Source organism: Syngnathus typhle, linkage group LG22, assembly GCF_033458585.1.
Source record: "Syngnathus typhle isolate RoL2023-S1 ecotype Sweden linkage group LG22, RoL_Styp_1.0, whole genome shotgun sequence".
Classification (NCBI taxonomy): domain Eukaryota; kingdom Metazoa; phylum Chordata; class Actinopteri; order Syngnathiformes; family Syngnathidae; genus Syngnathus; species Syngnathus typhle.
The window spans coordinates 5,309,912-5,335,231 of record NC_083759.1 but is presented as its reverse complement, the minus strand read 5'-3'; the positions used below and the strand labels follow the sequence as shown (position 1 = coordinate 5,335,231).

Below are 25,320 nucleotides of genomic sequence, written 5' to 3'. Positions count from 1 at the left end.
TAAGCGCTTTAAGGTGTCGTTTTCATGGCATCAAATAGCGCACCTATATTTTATTTTGAAATCCTTTGCCGGAACCTGATGCTGCAATCTAACTTGCCCCAGTCGGACACTTCTCCGTAGTCGCCTCATAAGGAAGTGCGGGCCTGGAGGGAGCGCCAATGGAGGGGGCTGTCGGCTTTGGCTAGTCCCAACTCGTGGTTTGGGCAAAGACGCCGCATACCGGAAGGCCAGGGGTACGTCTTCCTGGCTGAAAACAAAAACACCATGCACTGTTAAAAATCACGGGACAGTCGCCGAGCAACATGGAGCCGACAGCGAAGGAGAGTCGTTGTTTGCTGTAGCTCCACTGCTGCAGTAGAATTGGGCATTATTAGAACGCGTCGGTGACGCGGAACCTTTTGTTCCTTTTCTTTCCCAACCGGGCGTCCCCTGCGCTTCGCCGTTTCGGAGTGACAGCACCCGGGCCGGCTTTTCTCAACTGGTAGTCGAGTATTTCTTCCCAAATGGACTCCTAGGAACTGTTTTTTCATCTATTTTGCTTGGTGTGAAGCGGCTACAGCAGTCATGTTTGCCGTGCGCATCGTCACCGCAGACTACTACCTGGCAAGTCCAATAAGAAACCTGGACGTGTGTTATTCCGAGTTCAGGGAAAGCGACGTGAAGAAGGTGCCAGTGGTGCGGATATTTGGAGCAACGCCCGCAGGTTAGTCAATTATTTGTCACCCTATTGTTAGAGAAACCACAGTACCGCGTTCTCTTTACACCACGCGGCACGAGACGTGGAGCTTGCGCGGGCGGTCTGTTGCACACGCGCTTTCTCACGGGACCGAAAACAACAAAACCAACGGGAGACTGTGCAGCTACGAGATTACACCATGACATGCCAGTGGAGGTCATTTAAGTGTGTGGTGACACATTATTGTAAAGCGTGGAGCACCATGGCTAACCCACGCCTGCAGCGGAGAGACCCTCCTCCCTTCCCCCTTTACACCAGACGGTTTTATGGAGGCTCCCACAGCCCCATCATGGCGTGGCGTGGCGTTGGCGAGCACCTTAGCTCCCAGGGCTCGACGGTATTCTTTTAATTTAAGACCTGACAATGCTTTCATCTTTGACCTTTTCGTTGTATGCTAGCTAAAACACACAGCGGAGACCAGAGGAAACATTGCTTGAAATAAGTAAATACGCGCACACAAATGTCTGTATGCACGTACATCGATTAATCGATTTATTGGAGGGGGGGGGGGAATTCGAATCTGCTGCAGGAAACAAATGATTTATAATTCAGTTTGGTCCATAACAAATTGACAAATAGGCAAAAATGCTTATCATTACTCCCATGAATATCGCAAATGTGCGTATAATTGACAGACATGGGGGGGGGGGGATCAAATTCCAGAAAAACCACATGAACTGAATACAAGGAGAACATGTGGAGAAACCTGACATCCCTTAAAAAAAAGGCCCAAATTATTTTTAAACGATCACCAATTTTGCATAAAATCCAAAATATTTTGCATCATAAGTACAATACCCTTGTGCAAAACTTTCAAAACAGCCCGTAAGGAGTATTGTAACGTGCATACTGAATAAAGGTTGGAGTAACTGATTGGATTCACTGACTTGCATTTACAGTACATGCTGTTCTCTTTAACTAGACTTTCACACACACACACACACATGCTCTGCAGTACACAAAGTTACTTATGTGGTCTCAAATCAAAGTACTCTGTACTCATGTGAGACATTTAATACCAATACATTTAACGTTTTCTAATGTTACTCAACTCCAGCTGTATCACATCTGTAACACTGCCTTAACCCACTTTGCAATTCCGCCCTTTTCTTTTCAACACACGAAATACCCTGCCGCTACATTTCAGCTTATTGTCACCATGGCAACAACCTGAGGTGGAAGCACACAAATGATTCGGAGCCGCTGCGTCTAGAGCCTGAAATGATTCTGTTTGCACACTGACATTTTTTTTTTTTTTTACTGTAGATTTTCTAGATCAAGAAAATCAGGCGCAGCTTTATTGCTTGGTCTGCGTACCACTCTGAATCAGCCTAACTTGTATTCCATAATGTGACGCGTTTAAAAGATGGGCGCCAGACTCATGAGATGATTAAAGGCTTTCACTGATTAAACCTATACAGTCCAACCACACACACGTTTAAACATGTCACAGTTGCTTTTGCTGTTTTGAATCAGTTGTAGTAACACATCTGTTGTATAGCGCGTGATCCCCATGTCAAGTGTTTTTCTTATTTTATTATTATTTATTTGATTTATCTTATTTTATTTATGTATTTTATTATTATTCATATTTATTTATTTTTTAGTATTTCTTATTATTATTGTTGTTTTTTTATTAAAATAGTCTGGAATGCAACGACTTTGTTCCTCTGCAGCATTTCTCCGTTTCCTTTTTTTTTTTTTTTTCCCAACACATAAGCTCTTATTTTTATGTTAACATTTATGTCATGTGTGCTCTCTCTCTGCTGCATCTGCTCTGCAGCACGTGGCTTTGGCTGCAATCCCAGACCTCATACTCCATGTCCTTCCACGACCTAAGCTGTGAACACTCCCTTCACCAGTCAATCAGCTTTGTGTAATTCAATGCCTGCTTCCTGTGGTTTTTGTTCCCCCCCTTCTCTCTCTTTTTTTTTTTTTTTTTCTAGCATCAAGTGTGTGGCCAGTCTGAGCATGCTGTGTACACACACACTTGTATCTAAAATGAATCTCAAATAGTAAATATCGGCCTCTCCTCACAAGCTGACGTATTTGACTTTTCGGATCGCTTTTTGTCTTGTTTGGTTGAGATAGACAAACTCTCCTAAGTTTTTATATCAGGAGGAGGCACCTTGTTTTGGTTACTCAAGCGTGCAAGACAAGAGCAAGCGAGGTAATGAATGACCAGCAGAGGGGGGAATGAAGTGCTGGGCCCCTTTCACCCCAGGTTTAGGTCTCCCCAGGGGAACCTTTTAATACCATCTAAAGGAATTCCTCATGGATCCAGTAATAGGATAATAGGAAGTTTCAAAAGGACTCCCTTGCTCATTAGGCTGGACATTGTCCCCCCAGTTAGTTCTTCTGGTTCATTAACATTCTCTAAATACTCCACTTGTATGAAATTACTTGTTGATAGCGCATGGTTTTGAGGAGATAGAATTTTAAACCTGGTTTAGAATTACCCTAACATATTGCTGGTTTCAAGTCAGATCAAGAACTGGAACATAAATAGAATGAAGGATTTAAAAAAAAAAAAGCTGTGTGTTTTCCAGGGATGATAGATAATGTGTCCGGTGTCAATATTTTTCCATTATAAATAGATAAGACCCATTCATAGACTTGTCTTCCAGCACATCCTCATTGTCTCCAAATATGGCCATGTGTTTTCGTTTAAAATAAACAACACCGCACAGCCAAACTGGTGTCCACTTTTGGTCCGAGACTGCAGTGCAGATCTGTTTTGATCAAATTTTAATTCCATTGCAGCATACAGTCAGTGTGAGGCTAGGCTCATTACAAGATGGGAGGGAAGGGGGATTCTTGTTACTAAAAATAGCGCAGCTCTTGTGTGTTTCTGTTTTTGCATTCAGTTCAGCTTTCTGCTTGAAAGTCCCTCCTTACTTTTTGATTGTTTTCTCCTGCGTTAATGACGCAGTGTCCCCGGAATGGTCTATCCTGCTGCCTTAAAGCAAAATGTTTACAACTGGGGAATATTTTGCCCTTTATTGTCACCCTCTCATCCTCCTTTGCAGTTTGCATCCCCCAACCCCCCCCCCCACCACCATCACTGCTGCATTCAACTCAACAGGGCTTTCTAATCCTCAACATTAAGTGCTTTTTAAGGCCCACCCACTCGCATGCCTTAATATTCAGATGGCAAGTCATTAGCCAGGGCAAGTCGAAGTAGGGGTGCAAATGAACCGGACACAATTCTTTTGTTCCTTTCGGCCTTCCAGCTGAGCGCTTGCATGGCATAATTTTTTTATTGATTTTAAATTATGTCCATTCTAGTAGGCTTAAAATAGCGTGGGCCAAAAGTCTTTTTAGCCCGTACGTAGCCGTCTTTTCAACAACACTGAAAAAAACTCTCATTTCTGCTGTATGTACAACTTGAGTAAATTTGCGTTCCTCATTTTTCCCAAAGTGAAGACAATTTGTAATTTTGGTATTGTCACATGAAGTCGATGCACAATTTGTCTTTGTGGGCCAAATCAAATGATGCGGCGGGCCGTTTCTGGCCCTCGCGCCTTGAGTTTAACATCGGTGCACCTTTCCAAGTAAAGAATGAGAATCATTTAGTCTACAGTTGCTTTCCATGCAGGGATACATGCCATCACTTTTCTGCCCTATCTGATTTAAACTTAAATTAAAAATATATATATTTTGGAAAAACACTGTACCGTACATCTAATTGTTCTGGTTCAGAATTTGATGCGGTACAGCTCGAAATTCCCCACCATCTGCATGTCTTCAAGAAAATTGGACGGGACGTTTGTAGCTGCTCTGTACACTCACACTTTCCTTCTTGTGATTGTCTCTGTAATTTTGGGAATTGAGGTTTGTGCTCTGTGGGTATTGCTTGATATTTCACCAGGTTTCCATTGGTCACGGTTTGCTGTGCCGTTCTAAAATGTGGAATAATCACGCTTGTCAAAAGGTTTAACATGCTAACAAAATATTGAATTTGACGTAAAACAAGCTGAGTTCCTGTATAGAATTTTATAGGTTAGGCCAGGGGTGTCAAACTCATTTTTTATCGCGGGCCACTTCCTCGTTATGCCTTCCAGGGCAGTATTTTATATTAAATATTTTCTTCAGTTACTGTTCAAATGACTGTAAAAAGGATTTTAAAAAAAAAATCATACAAAATCTCCACATTATTATACTTTACACATGCAAATAAAAAATTATAGTATAGATTTTAGCAAGAGTCGACGTGATTTTGATATATAGAATGACACGGCGGGCCGGATTTAGCCCGCCAGGCCTTGAGTTTGACACCTCTGCTTTAACTTATGCTGTCATGTCTACCCTGCTTATCAACCAATCTTTGTGTGCTTAGCAACTCATAACAACTGAGCTAAATGTATCCCAGAAAGGAAAAACTGTCCTAGTGGTTAGAGTGGCGATTCATCTGTCGCTGGTCCAAGCAGCCAGACACAAAGAAAACACACACACACTCAGTACAGGCAAATGTAATTTGTAAAATAAAGCTCTTGTGGGCTCACTCAAAGACCAATGGGATGTTCCCATCCCATCTGGCTTCTCCAGGAGTTATTTAATTAGTGCAGGGCACGATTGAATCCTTTTAGGAGCGTGTGAATTGAAATGTCTTCTGATGTATTTTCATAGACAAGCTTTCTTTCATACTGTATAGAATAAAACGAGTACCGTATTTTCCGGACTATAAGGCACACCAATGAAGGGCCCGTTTTAAGGGTCCTTATATAAGGCACACTGATAGGCGTACCATTAATGCATCATGTCAGATTTTTAATCCAAATCAAATCATTTTCCAGTTTATCTTTTTTTATTTCAACTTCAGTTCATTCACAAATGACTTTATAATCACAAAATAATGATCCATACTCTTTTTGATTCATGATTCATAGTCTTCAGCAGGCCACCTATGATTGATTTCATGACACAATGCTTCGGGCCAGTTTAAATTTAGGAATTTGGTCCATATATAAGGTGCACCGGACTATAAGGCGCACTGCCGGCTTTTGAGAGAATTTTAGGTTTTTAGGTGCGCCTTATAGTCCGGAAAATACGGTACTATTTTGCATTTTCTTGGTTTACCGTGTGCTGTTTCTACTGTTGTTGCCTGGTGTTAACGCTTGTGGCGTTCTTGGCATGCAATTTTTCTGTGGAATGCGGGTAAATTACTTAATATGTACGTGCGATCAAATTAGTCAGATGTAGTAGGTATTAATTTGGAGTTGGGCACTTGGACCTGCTGTTTAAATCTAGCCACAGAAGAACACTGCAGGCTGACTGCAACACAGCTCACCCCAGATGACTCCTCAGAAATTTCTGTAAGGGGGTCATGTTCCAAATCCCATAGCTCAGTTCTCTCTCACTACCAACTGACATCCCTTCTTCCTCAATCCTTTATTGGAGACATGGTAGAAATGTGACTTAATCATATTTCTTTCTACATGCGCTTTGATTAAAACATAGATCTCAAACCCAAGGCTCGGGGGTCAGCTACGGCCCGCCACATCATTTTAAGTGGCCCTGCAAAGACAGATTTTGCATCACCTTTGTGTCATTACTAAAATTACAAATTGTCTTCACATTTTTTATTTTTGTCTTCAATTTTTATTAGCTGGACACAATTTTGAAGTCAGGGAAAATCCTGATGTCAGTTTCAATGATCAACTCCAGGAGACACCTAATTTTGGGGACCATTTATGATAGAGGATTTTTGAATTAATCAACTGACTGACGTTTAACCTACTGCTTGATACTAATCACCCAATGTTGATCATTTCATCACGTTGCAGGTCAGAAGACATGTCTCCACCTTCATGGAGTGTTCCCATACATCTATATCCCATACGATGGTCATGGACAGCAACCGGAACGATACCTGCGTCTGGTGGCCTTCAGCATTGACAGAGCGCTCAACGTTGCCATGGGAAACCCTGCTTCCGAAGTCCAGCATATCTTCAAGGTGGTGATGGTTTCTGGCATGTAAGTACCCAAGTGCTTCCGTTCACCTGTCCCTAATAATACGGTCAACTAGAATCTATAAATGCTGCAGATCCTTAAAGAGGAATAATATATTTGGAATATGCTGCCTTCCAGGCCTTTCTATGGATACCACTCCAAGGAGAAGCACTTTATGAAGATATATTTGTACAATCCTCAGATGGTCAAAAGGTAAGATTGCAGGCCATGTGGAAAGTGAATAACATTTATAAGCATTATAAGTATTGCATCAATTACCAAGTAGCAGCTCATCAATTGCTGAGTGCAAATGGTGACGATTTGGAATCTGCGCTTCGATATATGAGCTCAAATATTCAAGCCAATCATTTGTGAAGGGTTAATATGCATTATTGCAGTATTAAAAACAAAAAATCACAGTGCAGCACCTCCAGATTCACACATTTGCAGATTTAATTTCTTTCTTTCTTAATGTATCTATTTTTTTCAATTTAACAGTAAATTCATTTTATTTATTTATTCATGTATTTATTCATTCATTTATTTATGCTTTTTTTTTGTTTGGGTTTATTGATTGATTGATTGATTGATTGATTGATTGATTGATTGATTCGTTTGTGCTTTGAATTTCCGGCAGGGTCTGTGAGTTGTTGCAGAGCGGAGCAGTGATGAACAAGATTTACCAGCCCCACGAAGGCCACATCCCATACCTGCTGCAGCTTTTCATCGACTACAACCTGTATGGCATGAACCTGCTCAATCTTGCAGCAGTTAAGTTCCGCGGGCGCCAAAACAAAGGTACGAAACAAGGGTGAAGATCTGTGTGTGCGGCCATTTTTTTCTTCTTCAAACCTACTCATCTCATTGTCTCAAATCATTTTCTAGAGTCAGGAATTTTGGCTGTGCTCAAAATTAAACACACGGAATTTAACATCACATCCAAACTTGTTAAATGGGAGTCAGCACTCTGATTAACTCCTAACAAACTTTCAGAGGATATGCTGCCAAACCCAGACCAGCAGACCCCCATCACTAAATCCAGCCCGTGTACATCCAAACTCAACGACAGCACCCTTGGGGGCACCTTTGTCCGCTGGGAGGAGAATGCCATTCCCTGGTGAGATTTGGAATCTGTTTTGGAACCGCCATGTGTTTTGAGACCCATCAAAATTGATTTCAGGATTTTACATTCTGTTTCTCTGCAGCTCCTTAGTCCTGGATGAGGTGGAGAAGCAGAGCACCTGTGAGCTTGAAGTTGACGCTGTTGCCGTAGATGTCCTCAACCGTCTCGAGATTGACAGTAAGGATGCTGAGGAAAATCCAAGTGCTCTTTGTCACTAAAATGGCCGAAAGGATAGGGATCAAGTGTTTCTTACATTGTTGTCATTTGTTCAGATCAAGTCGGAAGGAACCCCGGCCTACGAGCAATCTGGGAGGATGAGAAGCAGCGAAGGAGAGAAAAGAACAAGGATTCACAGATTGAAACTCCGGAGTCGCAAGGTCAGCAAATGAAAACAAACTCGGTGTTACAAAATAAAACTTATTTTGTTAGCAATTGACAAATGTGGATTTTTGTTTGTTATTAAGAATGTCAGCTCTGGAAAGTTGAAATGTTTTTTCCCTATGTTTTCCAGAACGTGCATTTGTCACTTCAACCGAGAGTGAGCAAATCTTCATGAGAAGGTTAAAGGAGATTCTGAAGGACAATGAGTTTGATGTGTAAGTTGCCGTCTTCTTCGGCTCGAAACCTCAACAGTCCCAGTGACATTTTTATCGGAAAACTATCGTTAGGAATTGATAATTGTGACACTAAATAAGAAGAAAAAGAATAGAGCAATAAACAGCCGTGATTTTTAGCATTCACGCAGCTATGTATGTGGTCCATACTTGAACTCCAAAACCTTGTGGGCCTTGATAGCAGAAAATGTTAATCACTGCAATCATCTCAACACTTGACAGATTACCTCCCTTGACAGTTCTAAAAGTCATTAACCAGACTAATTATGTGACAGCGGCACAACGGACTAATTCTCGGGAGCCCTTTCCTCTCGCCAGTGTATAGTAGACTTGTATTGTACTTTTGCCAATGCATGATTTTTTTATACACGCTGCAATTTTATTCAGATTTAGCTGCCGCGGTGTCGATTTTTAGTCAGCTTTTTAAACCCAGCTCCACTTTGTTGACATTTCTTTTTTTCATTATACCTTTCTATTTAGGACACCGGCTTCCCCTGTTAGTGATGGCGAGGCTTTCAGTGATCTCACCGTGCATTCCTCATTCCGTTTGACACCAGAGGAAGTGCAGTGTACACCTGCTTCAGCTGTGGAGGCGCACAGGGACTCTGAGCGAGGTCAAGATGAATGATTTTTTTTTTTTTTTTTTTATAAAATTGACAAGCACAAGCTTCTCCTGTTCTGAGATGCTCACTGTGATTTTTATCTGCTTTCCTAGAATCTGTCAGAAGCAGCGGCAAAATCCCAGAGGAGGCTGTTGTTGATGAGGAGGCCATTTTATGTCTACTAGAGAACAGTCCGAGCTTCCTACAGGCCTCTCAGACATCCAGCCACTCACCTTTATTAGGTACGTGAAGAAGACACAGATCCCCCCCCCCCCGCCCCCAAAGTGATATTTACTTGATTTAATATTTTATTATGAAAGGTTTCCACATATTTCAAATGCGAAAGGAGTTGCTTGATCATAATTAATGTAACATTCCTGTTTTCTGTGCAGACAGCAGCCAAGACCGTGCCGTGATTGATTTGCTGGCAGGTTTAGCGGATGACTGCAGGACTCCCGGTCTGCACACTTCCCAGTCCCAGTCCCTTCCGAGCACCAAAAACTGTCACTACAACAGTGACGACGAGGAGGCAAGACCAGAGTTAGACAAGGAAGAGGCGCAGCTCAGTGTGACAATGTCACAACGCTGGGACAGCGAGCCCCTTGAAAGGTCATCTTTACAAAGGTCTGTTTTTGCATTGACGCCGTCTGTAAATGTTTGTCCACGTCAGTGCCGATTAATCGGTAGTCCTGGTATGTGCAGGTCTGCCGTCAAGGAGGCACAGGACAACTTCAGCGATGAGGATCAGGAATCGTCCGATGACGACATGGAGTGGAGCGCTAATAATTCTTTATTTGCTCATTTGTCCATCCCCCAGTTTGATGGGGCAGCAGATGAGAGCAGCGGTATGTTTGTTTCGGGGTCTACTGTATAAAATATAATTGTATTAATTAGCTGCGATAGGTTCCAGCATGAGTGATTTTTATTTTTTTTGTGTTTGTTCCTAGATTCGTCCTTAACGGACAGCGGCTCCAGAACCCAGTCATCCCTTGTAGTCACCGAGAAGATTATAATGACAGGCACTCGTATCCCAGGCGAGAGTATCCACCTTGAACCCCCATCCTCAGCCAAGATCTTTCTGGAGTGCAAACACTCCGAGCACAGCCCAGTTCATGTTTTGGACAAGGAGCAACCACACTTTCAGTCAAAGAGCAGTCAGGAGAGCATTAGTGAATGTTCAACAGGCTTAAAAGTGAATAAAAAAATTCCCTACATCCCACCCGTCAAACATCCCATTCCCTGTAAAACAATCAGCCAACCGGACGTATCGGCCACCTGCGTGGAAAAAGAGGACATTCACCCTTTGTACAACTATGACAAGAAAGCATCTTTAGCCTTGGATAGAGATGATCTTGAAAGTTTTCAATCCAACACTAATAAGGTCACCAAAAGAAGAAAGGGCATCAAAAACGTCGAAACAAACCGTCTGTCCATACTTCAGAACCACAGGGCGTTTTCCCTCTGCTATTCGGAGCTGAGAAACTGCTCAACCAAGACGGACCTTGACCTAAGCCAGTTGGATCGACATAGCCCCCTCCTGAGAAACATTTCCTCAGCACCTCCAACGCTTGAAAACGAAACCTTTTTTAACCCTCAGGAGGGGGAGATGAGTAAAGATAGCGAAGAGGGAGATGTCGGTGAGCTCAAAATTAGGTACGAGGACTATCAGGAAAACAAAACGGAAAAGACGATCGTAGCGCAACAGGAAGCACACTACAAGTTCTTCCCGAGTGTCATTCTCTCCAACTGCCTAAACCGGAAGAAACCTTGCAACAAAAAGATGCCCAATTCATGCAGCAAAGTAGAACAAGCCCAGAATCGTAGGTCCAGGCTAAAACTAAATAAGAAAAGATTATCGGGACCGAGCAACAAATTAAACATGGATGACAGCTCCACCTCCGACAGCCAGGTTAGCATCGGTTGTACCTCGGTCACACCTGATCGTCCGGGGATCGGGGATACGGAAATGCTAGTTTGTGAGGACAATTCAGCGAAGCCAGAATCCATTTCACACGAGCCGATTATTGGAGAAAATTCGGTCGTCGTTGCTCCTAGTTTCTCAGAAGAAGCTAAAGACACCTCAGAAGACACTTTAAGCCTCCTGCAAGATTTAGCTACTAAAGTAACTTGTACAAAAGCCTCATCCCTGCCTGGTAGTAAATACACTCTGAGGACCAAACGAAAAATGCTTTATGACAGTGACGGCGAATACTCAGGTGGCACACGGTCTAAAAACGTAGCGCCTGGAAAAGAACGCCTCAAAGGTTGCGGTATCCGTAGTGGGCAGGAGATCAAATCCCAGAAGCGACGTAAGAAAGAACCCCCGGTTATCATCAAGTACATTATTATCAACAGATTTAAAGGAGAGAAAAACATGTTGGTGAAAATGTGCAAAGTCAATGCAGAGGAGAAGAGAGTAACACTGACAAAAGACAAGTTGGATCAATACAATCAGTTAGCCCCCTTAAAGAATTTCTGGCCCAAATTGCCGGAATCGACTGCAGTTGAGTTTCCCGTCCCCGAGTCAAAGACAAAAAAACAATACAAGCAAAAGTCTAAAGTCAACCCGGCGAATCAAAAATCAGGCGATAGCGTCTCTAAACTTCAAGTTGGACCGGGTGAAAGGGTCAAAAGGACTAAGAGCTGTGAAAAACGTCACACTGATGGTGTGTTTGAATTAGGCTATCTTTCTGATCGAGCTCAAAGTCCTACAGATTCAAAACCACCTCAACCTTGGTCTCCAACAGACCCTCTTCGAACTTCAAAACAACTCAAAAACACGCTCATTGATCCCTGTCTTAGTTTTGCACAACAAATGCCACAGTCCTCCAGCAAAGTAACAAAAAAGAGATGTACTCCGAAATCTACAGATGCTAAAAAGAAAGACAAGAATTCTGCCATTGAGCCTTCAGGGGAAGATCCCAAAAAAGCTTCACAAAACGTTAAAGCTCCACCAAGACAAAGGAGGAAAGCAGCGGGTTCAGTTGAACCAATCAATCCATCCGAAAACAAGCCGAAACCTAGCCGATCCTACAAGAAGAAGGCCGGGAACCCTAAAAATCACGTCGTTTTTCCAGATAATTCTTCTGCTAACCAGACGACATGTACGACAGTCCAGTCTGTTGAACCAAAGTTAGAAAACAATGAAGTTTCTATCATGGAGGCCAGTCAGAACACGGTACCACATGTGCAAATTGTGAAGGTAGAGCCTTCCATGGAGGAGTTCCAGATTTCAAAAGCCTCAATCTCTCAGACACCTTCCCTGGAAAATGCAAAACCGAATCGCTCTCAGCCCCCATGCAGCTTGGCTGTCCTCAAGAAACTTTACCAAAAGAGTCAGCGTGGTCAGACAAAAAGTCAACCAGACGCTATCAACCAATCAACCGCCGGACCTCACTCAGGAGCATCGCTTGATCCTGCGACTGAACGAGCCAAACCCAGAAAACCAGCTCCGAGAAAACCCCGAGCTCCCAAATCCACCACCCCCAAAGATCCGAAGCGAAGGATGCGGAAAGGCAAATCAAACACCCAATCCAGCGTGTCAGATGTCAGCTTGCTCTTCCCGTCCGACCCAGATATGGACAGTTGCAATTTAATGGAAGACAGCTTATCCCCGGAGCTCCCACCGAACTATTCATTTGATATCAACGCCATTGATCAGACGCAATTCTCCAGCCCGTACAGTGGTACTCAGTTCGTCCTGACAGATCAAATCTTACCAGTTAAATTCTTGAGCGACGCCAGTCAAGAAGCTGTCTCTGCTCACGCGTTGGCCTTCAAGAAACTACAACGACTGTCGGGTTATGGAGAGGAACTGAAGCAAGACTCCGAGTGGCACAAAGTGAAACCCGCCAGTCCTGATCTCTTTGACCGATCCGAGCAAGGGCCATCTCCATCCAACCACCTCACTTTCATTGACTCTGACAAATTGCAGAACCGAGATTGTGACTTAGCTTCAATCAATGCCAACACCCTCAGCCCCTTTCAAGACTTTGACTGTGAAGGAAAAGATCTCCTATTTTCATCGTGTGAACCTGCCCTACCATTGTCTTTAAGCTCCGCATGCTTTGCCAGCAATGAAAGCTCTCCAACAGGCGATCTCCTGGAAGGCATTGACGTATTGACTTCCACCACACCGAGTAGCTCTCCTTGCTCAGTCAGCTCACTGTCTCAGGTGAGGGCAAGCCAGAGCCGTGGACCAGGGGGAGGAGCAAACATTCTGAAGCCCCTCATGTGCCCTCCGAGTAGGGAGGAGATCCTCAGCACTCTGCTGGACCTGGAGATATCAGAGGCCACCTTCCAGGAGCCTTTTTGCAGCGACCCCTCTGATGCTCCGGGCAAGCCAATGTGAGAATATATCAAAACAATTTCAAAGTCTTTCATTTGTTATCAAATTGAATTTCGTCATGCCTGTCAATATGTTAAGTATTGGTTGTCTTCAACTAATTGTGCTTGTCTCTCCCCCTTAGGGAGGTTGGTGGTCGTAAGCTAGCGGTGGAAACCAGACTAGTCAAGGAGTTGAAGGAATTCAGTGGAGAATTGTCTTTAGAGGGCCTGCATTTCTGGAAAACTGCCTTTTCAGCCATGACGCATTATACCGCTGCCCCAATGCCGTCTGAGCCTGCCCAGGGAGCACAACCAGGTAAAGGTCAGGCTGTGACTGACCCCCCGGGCATGACCGGTGAGAAGCAAGTCGTCCTTGTGCCCTGCAAAATGCCGCCGAGTCGGGAACGTGTGCAATTGTGGTTGGAAGCCAGGAAGCAGTATGAGACTTTACAAAAGGGGATAAGACACGCAGAGTTGCTGAAGAAGGAGTCAGCTGCTCCCGGCTGCTCCACTTCAAACATCAACTTGTGTGGGAAACCTCGCCTCAGTACTCCAAGGAGAAGAAAGGGCAACCTGTCACTAATATTGCCCCCCACAAAGAATCCAAGCGACTCTCGAGAAATGAGTCCAATATCAGATGAAGGTTGTATCCATCTTGAAGAAGATGATGAAAGAGCAGAGGACGATGAAGCCAGCTCTCCAGACACCTTTGAATTGCCTTCATGGCAGGAGCCCAGGAACAGCTTAGCCACTGATGAGTTCAACCAAAAAAGGCAGAGTGAAATATCTCCTGAAGCCCTCTCACCTGGATTCTCCTTGGAAAGAGTGAGTGGAAATCACAGTGTCGCTAATAAAGAAGAAATGAGCAATCATGATCTTCAGAGCACACCGTTTTTAAAGAAGCATCTGAAAAGCAGTGAACATCTGGAACCTGTGTGCAGCACCCCCATATCTAAAGGTAAGATGCCATTTTCTGGATAATTTCCTCTTTTTTCTTCCCTCATTGGTACTTCTTTGGCATTCCCATTGTAGAAGACCCTGTTGCTACGAGGATACAGCATAGGAGGGGAAGCCAAGCAGAGCCATTGAGAAGAGTCTTACTTAACACACAGATAAAGGTAAAACCAAACATGGACTTTTAAAACTTGTAATTTCTATAAAAAAGAAAATTGACCCTCTCCTTGTGTTCAAACATCTCGCACAGAACCATTTTGCTGCTTTGAATACTCCAAAGAGAGACAATTCTCAGATCGAAGGTCCTAGCATAGCCAACTCTTACGGCTTCAAAGTCAGCCTGCAAAACCTAAAGGATGCAAAAGCTCTGCATGAGGTGAGAAATGCCTTCTTGCCACCCACACATAAAAGTTTTTATTGGCTATCCCGGTGACGTTGCGGGATTTCATCCGAGTCCACAAATTATAAACTCAGTATATGCATACTGCATATAAAATATGGTCTAAAGAATAAATTATTTTGTGTCAGGTCCAGCACCTCACCCTAATGGGTATGGAGCTTCATGCACGAACTCGACGTGACCTCGAAGCTGACCCCGAGTTTGACCCCATATGTGCCTTATTCTACTGCCTGACTTCTGACGCTCCTTTGCCGAATGTAGACTGCTCCCAATTGACAGGTGCAATTGTGGTGCATAAAGACCACGAGAGTTGTGACCAAGGTAAAAATTCATTGTTTGATTCTTGTCAAAAGTTGTTTAGTGATGAATCGGTTTGATTCAACTCAGCAGGCCACAGAAAACCAGCGCCCCTGCTGGTCAGGTCAGGTGTCTCTGGGCTGCAGGTGAAGTACGCCAGAGATGAGAATATGCTGTTTCAAGAACTGGTCGCCGTCATGAGAAGGTTTGGGACCTAATATTGTGATTATGGAATATTGTATTTATGTGTTGAAGTCTTTATCTGGAAAGTTGTTTTTCTGTGTTTTTGTAGGTTTGACCCAGATATCCTGTTTGGATATGAGGTGCAGATGCACTCATGGGGCTACCTTCTCCAACGAGCTGCGGTCGTTGGTGTAGACCTCTGTCAACAGCTCTCACGTGTGCCAGGTAAAATAGAATTACAATATAATTCTGGGGGGAAAAAAATATTCTGACTTTATCTGTGTTATTATTATTACCGCATGGCCCGAATATAAGACGACCCTGTTTATAAGACGACCCCCTCTTTTTCAAGACTCAAGTTTGAAAAAAGATTTTTGAACACCAAATTTAATTTTTATACAGAAAATGATGACGGTACATCTGAAACAAATTATTATAACAATATATTCGAGAGGAAAAGGATGTTATTTTGCCTCATTCAAGTCATGCAAAAACTGTATCACATCTTAATATCTGAACCTTTAAATATGTAATCACATATCACATTTGTAAATGAATGGCTTCTGGTTTTTCCATTTTTGGTTATCTCTATTATTTTCTTTCTTACCGCTATTTTTTATTTTTCTTCTTTGTGCTACCGCTATTTTTATTCTTTGTCACGGGTTCACTTTGGCCTGGGTAGTTAAGTTCAGCATTCGCTTTAAAGATACCTGGCGCCATCTAGCGTTGCGAATGGGTATAATGTCTAGACCCCGAATGTAAGACGACCCCCACTTTTTCAGTCTTATTTCAATGCAAAAAAACACCGTCTTATATTCGGGCCAATACGGTATTAGTATTTTTTTCATAGCCAGGCCACATATCTCTCTGCAACTGTGTTTTAAGACGTATATAAAGATGAGTCATAGTCTGTGGTTTTGTGTCATAGCTCCGGAAAGCTGAAAGGAAAGCAGACTGTAATTGGTGGCCTGTCTGGCTCTGTGTGTGTCCTCAGGTGACTCGAGAGACAACCGCTTTGCTGCAGAAAGGGATGAGTATGGAGCAGACACAATGACTGAGATCAACATCGTTGGACGAATTGTCCTCAATTTATGGAGGGTGATGAAAACAGAGGTGGGTGTCCTGACATGACCCCCCGCCCCCTCAAACCTCTTTCTCCCCAGCTTTCATCTCAAACTTTAATTCGGGGTTTGATCTTATGCATTTTTTTTTTTGCCCGGGGCTCCTCCCACTTCCAGGTGACGCTGAATAACTACACTTACGAGAACGTGGCCTTTCATGTGCTCCACCAGCGCTTCCCCTTATACAGCCCTCGCACTTTGTCTGACTGGTTTGATCACAACACTGACCTCTACAGGTATGTTTTCAAAATTGCACACAGCTTTTATACTGTACATGCCACAATATATATAATTTTGGCCCAATTAACGCCGTTGTGTATTGCGTGCTAGGTGGAAGATGGTAGACCATTATGTGAGCCGAGTGCATGGCACTATGCAACTACTTCTGCAGCACGACATCATCGGCAGAACCAGCGAGCTGGCCAGACTGTTTGGGATCCAGTTCTTCCACGTTCTTACTCGAGGGTCACAGGTTTGTGTTACATTGTTGCATGATCTCTATAATTTCAGAATTGTCTATAGTTAGCCAATCTTACATTTTCTGCTGCATCTGGAAAATGAGATGGATAAACACATTTTGAATTTTTTTTTTCTTCTTCTCCATGCAGTACCGTGTTGAGTCCATGATGTTGCGTTTGGCCAAGCCGCTCAACTATATCCCAGTAACACCAAGCATGCAGCAGCGAGCTCAGCAGAGGGCGCCTCAGTGTCTCCCCCTAATCATGGAGCCAGAGTCGCGTTTTTACAGTAACTCAGTGATTGTCCTGGACTTCCAGTCGCTCTATCCCTCCATCGTCATCGCATACAATTACTGCTACTCCACTTGCCTGGGCCACGTGGACGACTTGGGAACGTAAGAACCAGACAGACGCACACATGAATAATGTCCTCAATAGCTGAGGAGTTAAGAAATCTGAATATTAGGAAATATTTGTATTTTGGGAAAGTTTTGAAGCTGTATTCTTTCGTTCATATGTCGATTTCAGGACAGATGAGTTTAAGTTTGGCTGCACCTCTTTGCGGGTTTCCCCTGAACTCCTCTACCAGCTCCGAAATGATATCACTGTGTCACCCAATGGCATTGCCTTTGTCAAGGTACAGTAAAGTAGCAATATGTATCCATTTTAGAGTGACTTATGGGTGTATCTATAATTTTTATTTTATTTTTTTAAATTTTTGACACTGTCATTATTCAGGGGCAAATGCAATTTACCAACTACCGTATTTTTCGCACTATAAAGCGCACCGGATTATAAGGTGCACCTTCAATGAATGGCCCATTTTAAAACTTTGTCCATATATAAGGCGCACCGGATTATAAGGCGCACCTTCAATGAATGGCCCATTTTAAACCTTTGTCCATATAAATGACATATACATTTGGCCCGCTGGCCAGACTTTGGACACGCCTGCTGTAGTGGCTCAATATTGGTCCATATATAAGGCGCACCTGATTATAAGGCGCACTGTCGGCTTTTGAGAAAATTGGAGTTTTTTAGGTGCGCCTTTATAGTGCGGAAAATACGGTATTCATTTCAGATTCAATCTTAGAAAGATGCAAAAGGCAAAAATTTTTTTTTTCACTGACTGCATCACCTGCAGATGTACCATAATGTTAATAAAAAAAATATTTGGTAAATAAAGGATTAAAAAAAATCAAAATCAGGTTACATCTCCACTCTTCTCATCTGTGTTGTCTGCAGTCGTCGGTGCGCAAAGGTGTCCTTCCCAGCATGCTGGAGGAAATTCTCAACACGCGTATCATGGTGAAGCAATCCATGAAAACTTACAAGCAGGAAAAAGCGCTAATGAAGCTGCTGCATGCCCGTCAGCTCGGACTCAAGCTCATCGCCAACGTCACCTTTGGCTACGCTGCCGCCAACTATTCTGGACGCATGCCCAGCGTTGAGGTGAAACCTCTAAAGAGTTCATAATATGAGGATGCGGCCATTTTGCTAAACTGCTTTTGTAACAAAAATAATAAAAATAGATTCATATCTGTTCAGGTGGGTGACAGCATAGTCCATAAAGCACGAGAAACTTTGGAGAGAGCCATCAAGATGGTCAATGATACAAAAAAGTGGGGAGCACGTGTTGTGTATGGAGACACTGACAGGTATTTTCTTTTCTGTAACGTTAGCTAGCCTTTTTGACAAAGACCGAAAATAACAAGATGCTTCCCTTTGTGCAGCATGTTCGTTTTGTTGAAAGGCGCCACCAAAGAGCAGGCCTTTAAGATTGGCGAGGAGATTGCCGAGGCAGTGACTGCAACCAACCCAAAGCCAGTCAAACTCAAATTTGAGAAGGTCTACCTGCCCTGCGTGCTCCAGACAAAGAAGCGCTATGTGGGCTACATGTACGAGAGCCTTGACCAGAAGGAGCCGGTGTTTGATGCCAAAGGAATTGAAACGGTGCGACGTGATGGCTGCCCGGCTGTTTCCAAGGTAACGGGAAAAACCAGCCCGACACGTCATGCACTCATCCAGCAAACTCGTAAAGTGTTTGTTCATTCTCAGCTTTTCATTTTCATATTTTGTGTTCGGCATTATTTCATTTCGAACTTGACGCAAATGTTGCACTCTTAATCCTTTTTGTGTCCTGTTCAGATTCTGGAACGTTCTATCAAGCTGCTTTTTGAGACGCGGGACATCAGCCAGGTGAAGCAGTTTGTTCAGCGCCAGTGTGTGAAGGTTCTGGACGGCCGGGCCAGCATGCAGGACCTAACCTTTGCAAAGGAATATCGAGGCAGCGCTTCCTATCGGCCTGGTGCCTGCGTACCCGCATTGGAACTCACCAGGTGTGTGGAAATGAAATGAAAGAAGCAATTCATAATGATTCAAGCTCTGTTATATGAGACCAAGAAACACCTTGTTGTCTCGTGCTGTTGCTCTGAATCCTCCTACTGCTCATTGTCTGGCCACACACGGTAGCCAAGCCTGTTGCCTAGCAACGATGCTTTTAATGGCTGAGCATGTCAGGTTTCTAAGACTGGATTGACACTGCAGTGCTCAATCCTTTTTTTTTTTGTGTATCATGTCAGGCTTGTCTGATGTTTTTCTGTGTGCAAAACCAATGCATACTAATAATCAAGTATGTTCGATGCAGTAGTCGGTATGTGAAAAGGTTGACTGTCATTGGTCCAGGCGAATGATGGCATACGACCGTCGCCTGGAGCCTCGCGTGGGCGAGCGCGTCCCTTACGTGATTGTCTACGGGATGCCCGGATTGCCGCTCATCCAGCTGGTCCGTCGGCCCTTGGAAGTGCTGCAGGACCCCGGCCTCCGCCTCAACGCCACCTATTACATAACCAAGCAGATCCTACCTCCGCTTGGCCGCATGTTCCAGCTGATTGGCGTCGACGTGCTCAGCTGGTACCAGGAGCTTCCCAGGGTAAGCGGAGAAAGCGGATCTTCCCGTTTCCTGTTCATCAGAGTCACAGAGCACAAAGGATGGCGTTAAGAGCACAAAGTGCTGCTTTGTGGCAATTTCAGAGTACACACGCCCCCTGCAGGTCGATTTATTGAAAGGTTCTCTTTTTGACCAGATCCAGAAGGCCTCGTGCTCGTATGGTTTCGGCGGAGAGGACGTGGCCAGGAAGGGCACCATTTCACAGTACTTCACCACGCTGCACTGTCCCGTGTGCGACGAGCTGACCCAGCTGGGCGTGTGCGCGCGGTGCCGCGCGTCGCCGCAACGCGTGGTCGTCACCCTCCATCAGGACATAAGGCAGCAGGAGAGAGAACAGGAGCAGTTGCTCAAGGTCAATTAAAAATCCCGTGCTTTTACGAGCGGCAAAAGTTCTAACCGCGATCGCGTTTTGTCACGTAGATCTGCAAGAACTGCAGCGGCTGCGCCGAGCGCCAGGTCCCGTGCGTGTCGTTGGACTGTCCCGTCCTTTACAAGCTGAGTCGAGCGAGCAGGCAGCTCTCCAAGGCGCCGTACCTGCGACAGCTGCTCGACGACTTGTGATGGCCCACCCGACGTCACGGCTCACTTGGTGCTAAAATGGCCGATTCGCCGCTATCATCTCAGTGTTCATTTTGAAACATTTCAATGGTGCTTCACCTGATAACCTCGTTGGGTTGTCATTGTGTCATTGTTAACTACTAACAGTATTTGTTATACAAGTACAGTATTGTCTGATTTGAGCCTCCCTCATAGGGCATGTGGATGTCTTTATGATTATTTGTTGATTAAAGCTATCTTCAGCTTCTTAAAAAAACAACTAAAATGACAGTCAACCCAGTCACTGTGTCTGGTGTGGGTTGTGACAGCCACACATAATGTTTTAATAATAATTGGACTTTGGACTCCAGTTTAATGTACATAAACCTTGTATGATTCATAAGTACATTGTCACTATATCAGCATAAAACCAATTACATCCCCAGCCTGAATGCTGTTTTTAAACATTCTATTGAGGGATGCCATTTTGATTGTATTCATGCTCATCTAGTGTGAAATTGTTTGTTTTTTTAACTTGGGACTGGTGCAATACTGTGTTTTGATCATTTGTCTCTGTGCATTTCTGTGCTGTCATCCAAACATGTTAAGATCGGACTCTTGTTTGTAAAAATAAAAATGTTTTCTTTACTTTTTTTTTATTTTTAATGGATATTGCTGTGGGTTGAAATTGATATAATAAAAAGTCATTGTATTCAAATGTTTTTCTAAAATAAAAGGTTGGATCACAGTGATGATACACTTAATTGCACTCACAGCACACAAAGACAAAAAAACATTTCATCAAATATGGAGAAAACAATCACATTTTTACAGCTATCAGCACAGTTTGGAACAAGTCGGATGCAATCTTTACAGCTTACTTGGTGACCTCGGATTTTATGAACATCAATCTGTCCTTGTGCAAGGCACTGATTTTCCATCAGCCAATGTAGCTTCCAAACAACACTGCCTGGCCAAAAAAGTCATATTTTGATCATTTATTGTGCAAATGCTGTTAGATTTATTCTAATCAATTTTGCAGGTCAAAACATCTTTTTACGATGTACTCCCTGTTGCACTCCACTTCTCAGGGGCCGCGTTCCAACATGTTTTCCAAGATGCCCTCGTTAAGTGCACCTGTGTGAAAAGTTAGGCTCCTCCAGACCATGAAAATGAACTGAACTTTTCACGCAGGTGTGTTTAACGAGGGTAACTTGGAAAACATATTGGAACGTGGCCCCTGAGGACTGGAGTTCTGGGTTAGGGTTTCAAACAACTCGTCTGATTTGAAAACGAGTTATTTGTCAGTTTGTTTTGTAGCTTTGACTGTATATAATATGAGGTCCTCATACATTTATTTTGGTTGACAGTCATAATGGCCCTCCGAAAGAAGCTATGATTAGAATGCGGCCCGCCAAAAAATGAGTTTGACACCCCTTTTGTAAACTATCACAGCACTTGGGTTTCTTTTGCATTTGCCGCAGAGCCTAGCGTAAGGATGACAGGAAGTAACAGGGAGGCTCTTCCCATTGGTTGGTTTATTGCTGTAGAATTTTAATTGGCGAATGTTGCTGCATCAGCCCAATGTGACCATCATTGATAAGTGCAGTGTGAAAAGATTGTTGGACCCTTAACTGATAGAGAATTGATGAATAGAAACTATCCTCGCTTTAACTTCTAAACATAAGAACTGGCACCCCGTCGTGACATCTGCACATCATTTGTGTTTTTTTTAAACGGAGACATAATTAACTCATTCGCTGCCACTGACGGCTACAAAAGTACAAGATCAATTTGAACTGGGCTGCCAGTGAATGAGGTAAAGGCACACAATATATACATTTCTGGCCAGACAGTGAATTAACTTCTTGTGCAAGTAAACATCTCAGTCATCAGGTTACACGGGCTACGGACAAATCAAGGTGTTGAGGAATGTGGAAAGGATGGGTTTTCAGTCTCTCTTGACTCTGTTAGGGAAGAGCATCAGTTTGCGTTTGGGTGAGTCTCCCACGAGGGAGATGGTGTCGACAGATGCAGGTTCGGTCGGCCCACCACCGTCAACGTTAGTATTTGAGGGAGACCCCTCCTTATTGGGTGAACCGCTGAGACTTGCCGTGTCGTCCATTTCAATGACTTCAAAGTCCGCATCGTTCCACTGATCGGCCTCGTTCTCCTCCTCCTCTTCGTCAATGGCTCCTGAATCCAGCAGCGCCTGTCGGTACTCGCTGTCGTCGGCGTCCGCTCGGCCCCTCCTGTGACGTTTCCTGATGGGACCGGCGGATACGGTGGCCAGCTTGTACATAACCGGGAAAAGAATGGCGGTGAAGGTAGCCGTGATGAGCGACAGATACATCAGCAAGGGCTGTCCGTGAATCCTCCCGAGCAGGAAGCCGACGACGGCGGGTAACACCATCTCGCCCAGGGCGGCGCCCACCACGAATCCCGCCGCTGAGCGGCCCGTTACGGTGGTGTACTGCTCCAACCAAGAAATCCCACTGGGGAATGTCGAGGACATGGAAGCTCCGTATAAACCGGTGCAAATCCACAGCATGGCTTTGTCCTTGCTAAAGAGGCAGAGGAAGAGGGAGGACAGCGTCGAGCCAACCAGGCTGAAGAGTATCATGGTGCCTGGGTACATGCAAGAAGCGAAGAAGATGGCCAGCCCCCGGCAGGCAGCAAACGTCGCCCAGAATAAAGAATTCAGCCCGGCCGCTTGGGACTGACTCATTTGAGCGTAATCCTTAGCAAAAGTGAAGATGAAGGAGCCGTAGGCCACCTCGGCACCAACGTAGGCAAAGAAAAAGAAGAAGAGCAGGACGACCAGCGCCGTGTGATGTCTGGCCACAAGGGGCTTTGCGGAGGACGTTCGACCTTTGTCACGGGACGTGTCGCTGCGGACGGAGAGGAAGAAGAAAGGGAAGGAGGTGAAGAGGATGAACAGGCCGATTACGATGTAAGCCCACATGGATTTGAGGTCCCCGCCTCCTCTCTGGAGGAACTGGAGGATGGCGTGATCGTCGTTGGCGATGGGCCACGCTGCGATGGGGGACGTGGCGTTGCTCAAGATGGTTTCCGTGAGGTGGCTGCTGTTGCCGTTGTGCCCGAAGAGCAGCTTGGCTATGATGGGCGACACAAAGGCGCCGACGGCAAAACTGAAGTGGAGCGCCTGCATGTGAGGTCCAGCCTGCTCGCCCCACGTGTTCAGTATAAGAACATTGCCACCTGTAAGACAGGAAAAAAAACAAAGTCTTTCCTTTTTTTTGTGCTTTTTGTTTTTCAAAATGGCAGCCAGAATTGAAATCTACAAGGTGATGATGTGAATTGGAATCCCTAGCTGTTGCCTGTTACCTGTATCCAGAATCCCCATAGAGATGCCAACGCTGGACATGAAGCCAGTGAGAAGCAGAGCATGTTTGCAGAAAGGGATAGCGCACATTCCACACGAAGTGATCAGCATCGAAAAACCTGGAGGGCAAAGTTATCCAGAAGAACAAAATTTGGTTGAGGAAAACTGACGGACATGTGGGCGGGGCTTACCAAGCAGCAGATTGGGGTTCATGCAGTCAAAAAGGACACCTCCCAAAAGTGAGCCACCGATGTAACCTGCAGATCTGCCGACAAAGATGTAGGAGATATTGCTGATGTTCTTCTTCACGTTGAAAGCCAAATCCTCAAACGTAGGTCCGATGACCGAGATCCCCATTCCCTGAAACACAAAGATCTTGATTTGATGTGGGATTCAGTGAGATTATTTCCTTGCAATTGTTTTCACTCGGTTATCTTACGTCACTTCTTCGGTGTTTGACTACTATTTTACTTTTGCAAACAATATGATCAAGTTTTACCAGTAAGCCTTTCTATGAAGGTTGCAGAGCTCCTAGCACAAGGCTGCCAAAATTGGGAAAACTGGTTCAACTGGTGACTCAACGGATCGAGTTAGCACACTTGCCTTTCATGTGCGACCTGTAGCATGTGTTGGACTATTTTGGAAACTCTCAAAAGATCATTTCTTGTCCCTAAATGCATTAATGGCATAAATTATATAGTCCAGGTTCACTTTTTTGGCTTTTTTTTTTTGCTAGACATTTACTGACATGTCTCATTATAGAGAAACAGCATGAAATACATATTTAATTCAGATTGTTGCAGTAGTTAGCAATGATAGGCAACTAACTACTACCGCTCAAAATGCAATGTCATTATGGGGAAGCAGGAAACATTTAAGTGACAATGATAATCCTAAACATTTGTGTTTTTATCGTATTTTTTTTAGTCATGGAGAAGAAGTAAGAGACATTTAGGTGAGAATATTAATCCTCTTTCTCCAAGGTGATTGACATCATATGGACCCCCTTCGGTAGTGATGCCCCCCAGGATGCCTCGCCCCCCTACGCCCCTGCTACCTTGTCACACTTTGATGTACAGAAAAAAATGATCTCATTCGATTTTATTTATGACATGTCTTCAACGACTATGTCTTCTTACCAGGCCGAGAAAAGATGCGCAGAGAGTGAGGCTGACCATCCAGCGGCCGCACGACGTGTATCCGCCCCCTCCGACCACTTTCACCTCGTCGCCGCATCCCGATTTCGTTTTCCTCTTGGTCGCCTTGAGTGCACTCTTCAGCCCGCCTCGTTCCTCGTTCTTCCTTTTATCAAACAAGGTGTCCTCTTCCTGTTCGTCGTCCATGCTAGCGAAGCGAACGTGCTTCTTTTTCACCGCGGCGGCGGCGGCGGTGGGTGAAGACACAACTGACATCAGCGCGACGTGTTGTCACTTGACGAGGGTGAATTTGACCGAGTCTCCCTGGTCGTCCGCGCTTTTCACTCCACAGGTAAACCTCTCTCCGTTAACGAGGGGAAGGCTCCCGGTTCGTCCGTCATCGTGTCAACAGCGGGGGCGGGTCAGAGGTGACTGCAAAGTGCTTTGCGTCGCCTTGCGTCAGTGAGTCGGGGTGCATCCCACGCAAAGATCGCCTATATTAAGACGAGCCCCAAACTCGTACTGCCCTCGTAAATTTCGGGCTTACGTCGGGGAGACGGGTTAAGGTTTCTAAACAACTTTCAC

General features: G+C 44.4%; 2 protein-coding genes across 3 annotated transcripts; one reads left to right on the top strand and one right to left on the bottom strand.

Moving 5' to 3' along the window:
- The first annotated feature begins 98 nt into the window (after positions 1-98).
- On the top strand, positions 99-21,001 carry rev3l (REV3 like, DNA directed polymerase zeta catalytic subunit). 2 transcript variants are annotated; one of them, XM_061269470.1, is made up of 31 exons: positions 99-703; positions 6,523-6,712; positions 6,827-6,901; positions 7,326-7,486; positions 7,682-7,805; positions 7,894-7,988; positions 8,084-8,188; positions 8,323-8,407; positions 8,906-9,039; positions 9,141-9,269; positions 9,420-9,651; positions 9,730-9,872; positions 9,975-13,374; positions 13,497-14,311; positions 14,386-14,471; positions 14,558-14,683; positions 14,836-15,028; positions 15,098-15,209; positions 15,297-15,412; positions 16,182-16,300; positions 16,426-16,544; positions 16,639-16,780; positions 16,917-17,161; positions 17,295-17,403; positions 18,012-18,218; positions 18,315-18,424; positions 18,500-18,752; positions 18,915-19,105; positions 19,452-19,698; positions 19,853-20,068; positions 20,137-21,001. In XM_061269470.1, exons 1-31 carry the CDS (start codon positions 565-567, stop codon positions 20,275-20,277), a joined length of 8,559 nt encoding a protein of 2,852 aa, XP_061125454.1. In that variant the 5' UTR covers positions 99-564; the 3' UTR covers positions 20,278-21,001. The 2 variants fall into 2 exon arrangements, with proteins under 2 accessions (XP_061125454.1, XP_061125453.1); XM_061269469.1 differs by having other exon boundaries at positions 15,095-15,209.
- mfsd4b (major facilitator superfamily domain containing 4B) lies at positions 20,555-25,206 on the bottom strand. The gene is made up of 4 exons (XM_061269476.1): positions 24,739-25,206; positions 23,791-23,959; positions 23,602-23,718; positions 20,555-23,475 (listed from the first exon to the last, which is right to left on the bottom strand). The coding sequence occupies exons 1-4, from the start codon at positions 25,009-25,011 to the stop codon at positions 22,205-22,207; spliced, it is 1,830 nt and encodes a 609-aa protein (XP_061125460.1). The 5' UTR covers positions 25,012-25,206; the 3' UTR covers positions 20,555-22,204.
- Positions 25,207-25,320: the final 114 nt, after the last annotated feature.

What these genes read in the sequence shown, in the direction of transcription:
- rev3l (XM_061269469.1), top strand. Translation starts at nt 565, where the DNA reads ATGTTTGCCGTGCGCATCGTCACCGCAGACTACTACCTGGCAAGTCCA. An exon ending in GATGCTCCGGGCAAGCCAAT is followed by an intron (nt 13,375 to 13,496) that starts GTGAGAATATAT and finishes TCTCCCCCTTAG; the next exon opens with GGAGGTTGGTGGTCGTAAGC. An exon ending in GGTACCAGGAGCTTCCCAGG is followed by an intron (nt 19,699 to 19,852) that starts GTAAGCGGAGAA and finishes CTTTTTGACCAG; the next exon opens with ATCCAGAAGGCCTCGTGCTC.
- mfsd4b (XM_061269476.1), bottom strand. Translation starts at nt 25,011, where the DNA reads ATGTCAGTTGTGTCTTCACCCACCGCCGCCGCCGCCGCGGTGAAAAAG. An exon ending in GCGCATCTTTTCTCGGCCTG is followed by an intron (nt 23,960 to 24,738) that starts GTAAGAAGACAT and finishes TTTGTGTTTCAG; the next exon opens with GGAATGGGGATCTCGGTCAT. An exon ending in TATGGGGATTCTGGATACAG is followed by an intron (nt 23,476 to 23,601) that starts GTAACAGGCAAC and finishes CCTGTCTTACAG; the next exon opens with GTGGCAATGTTCTTATACTG.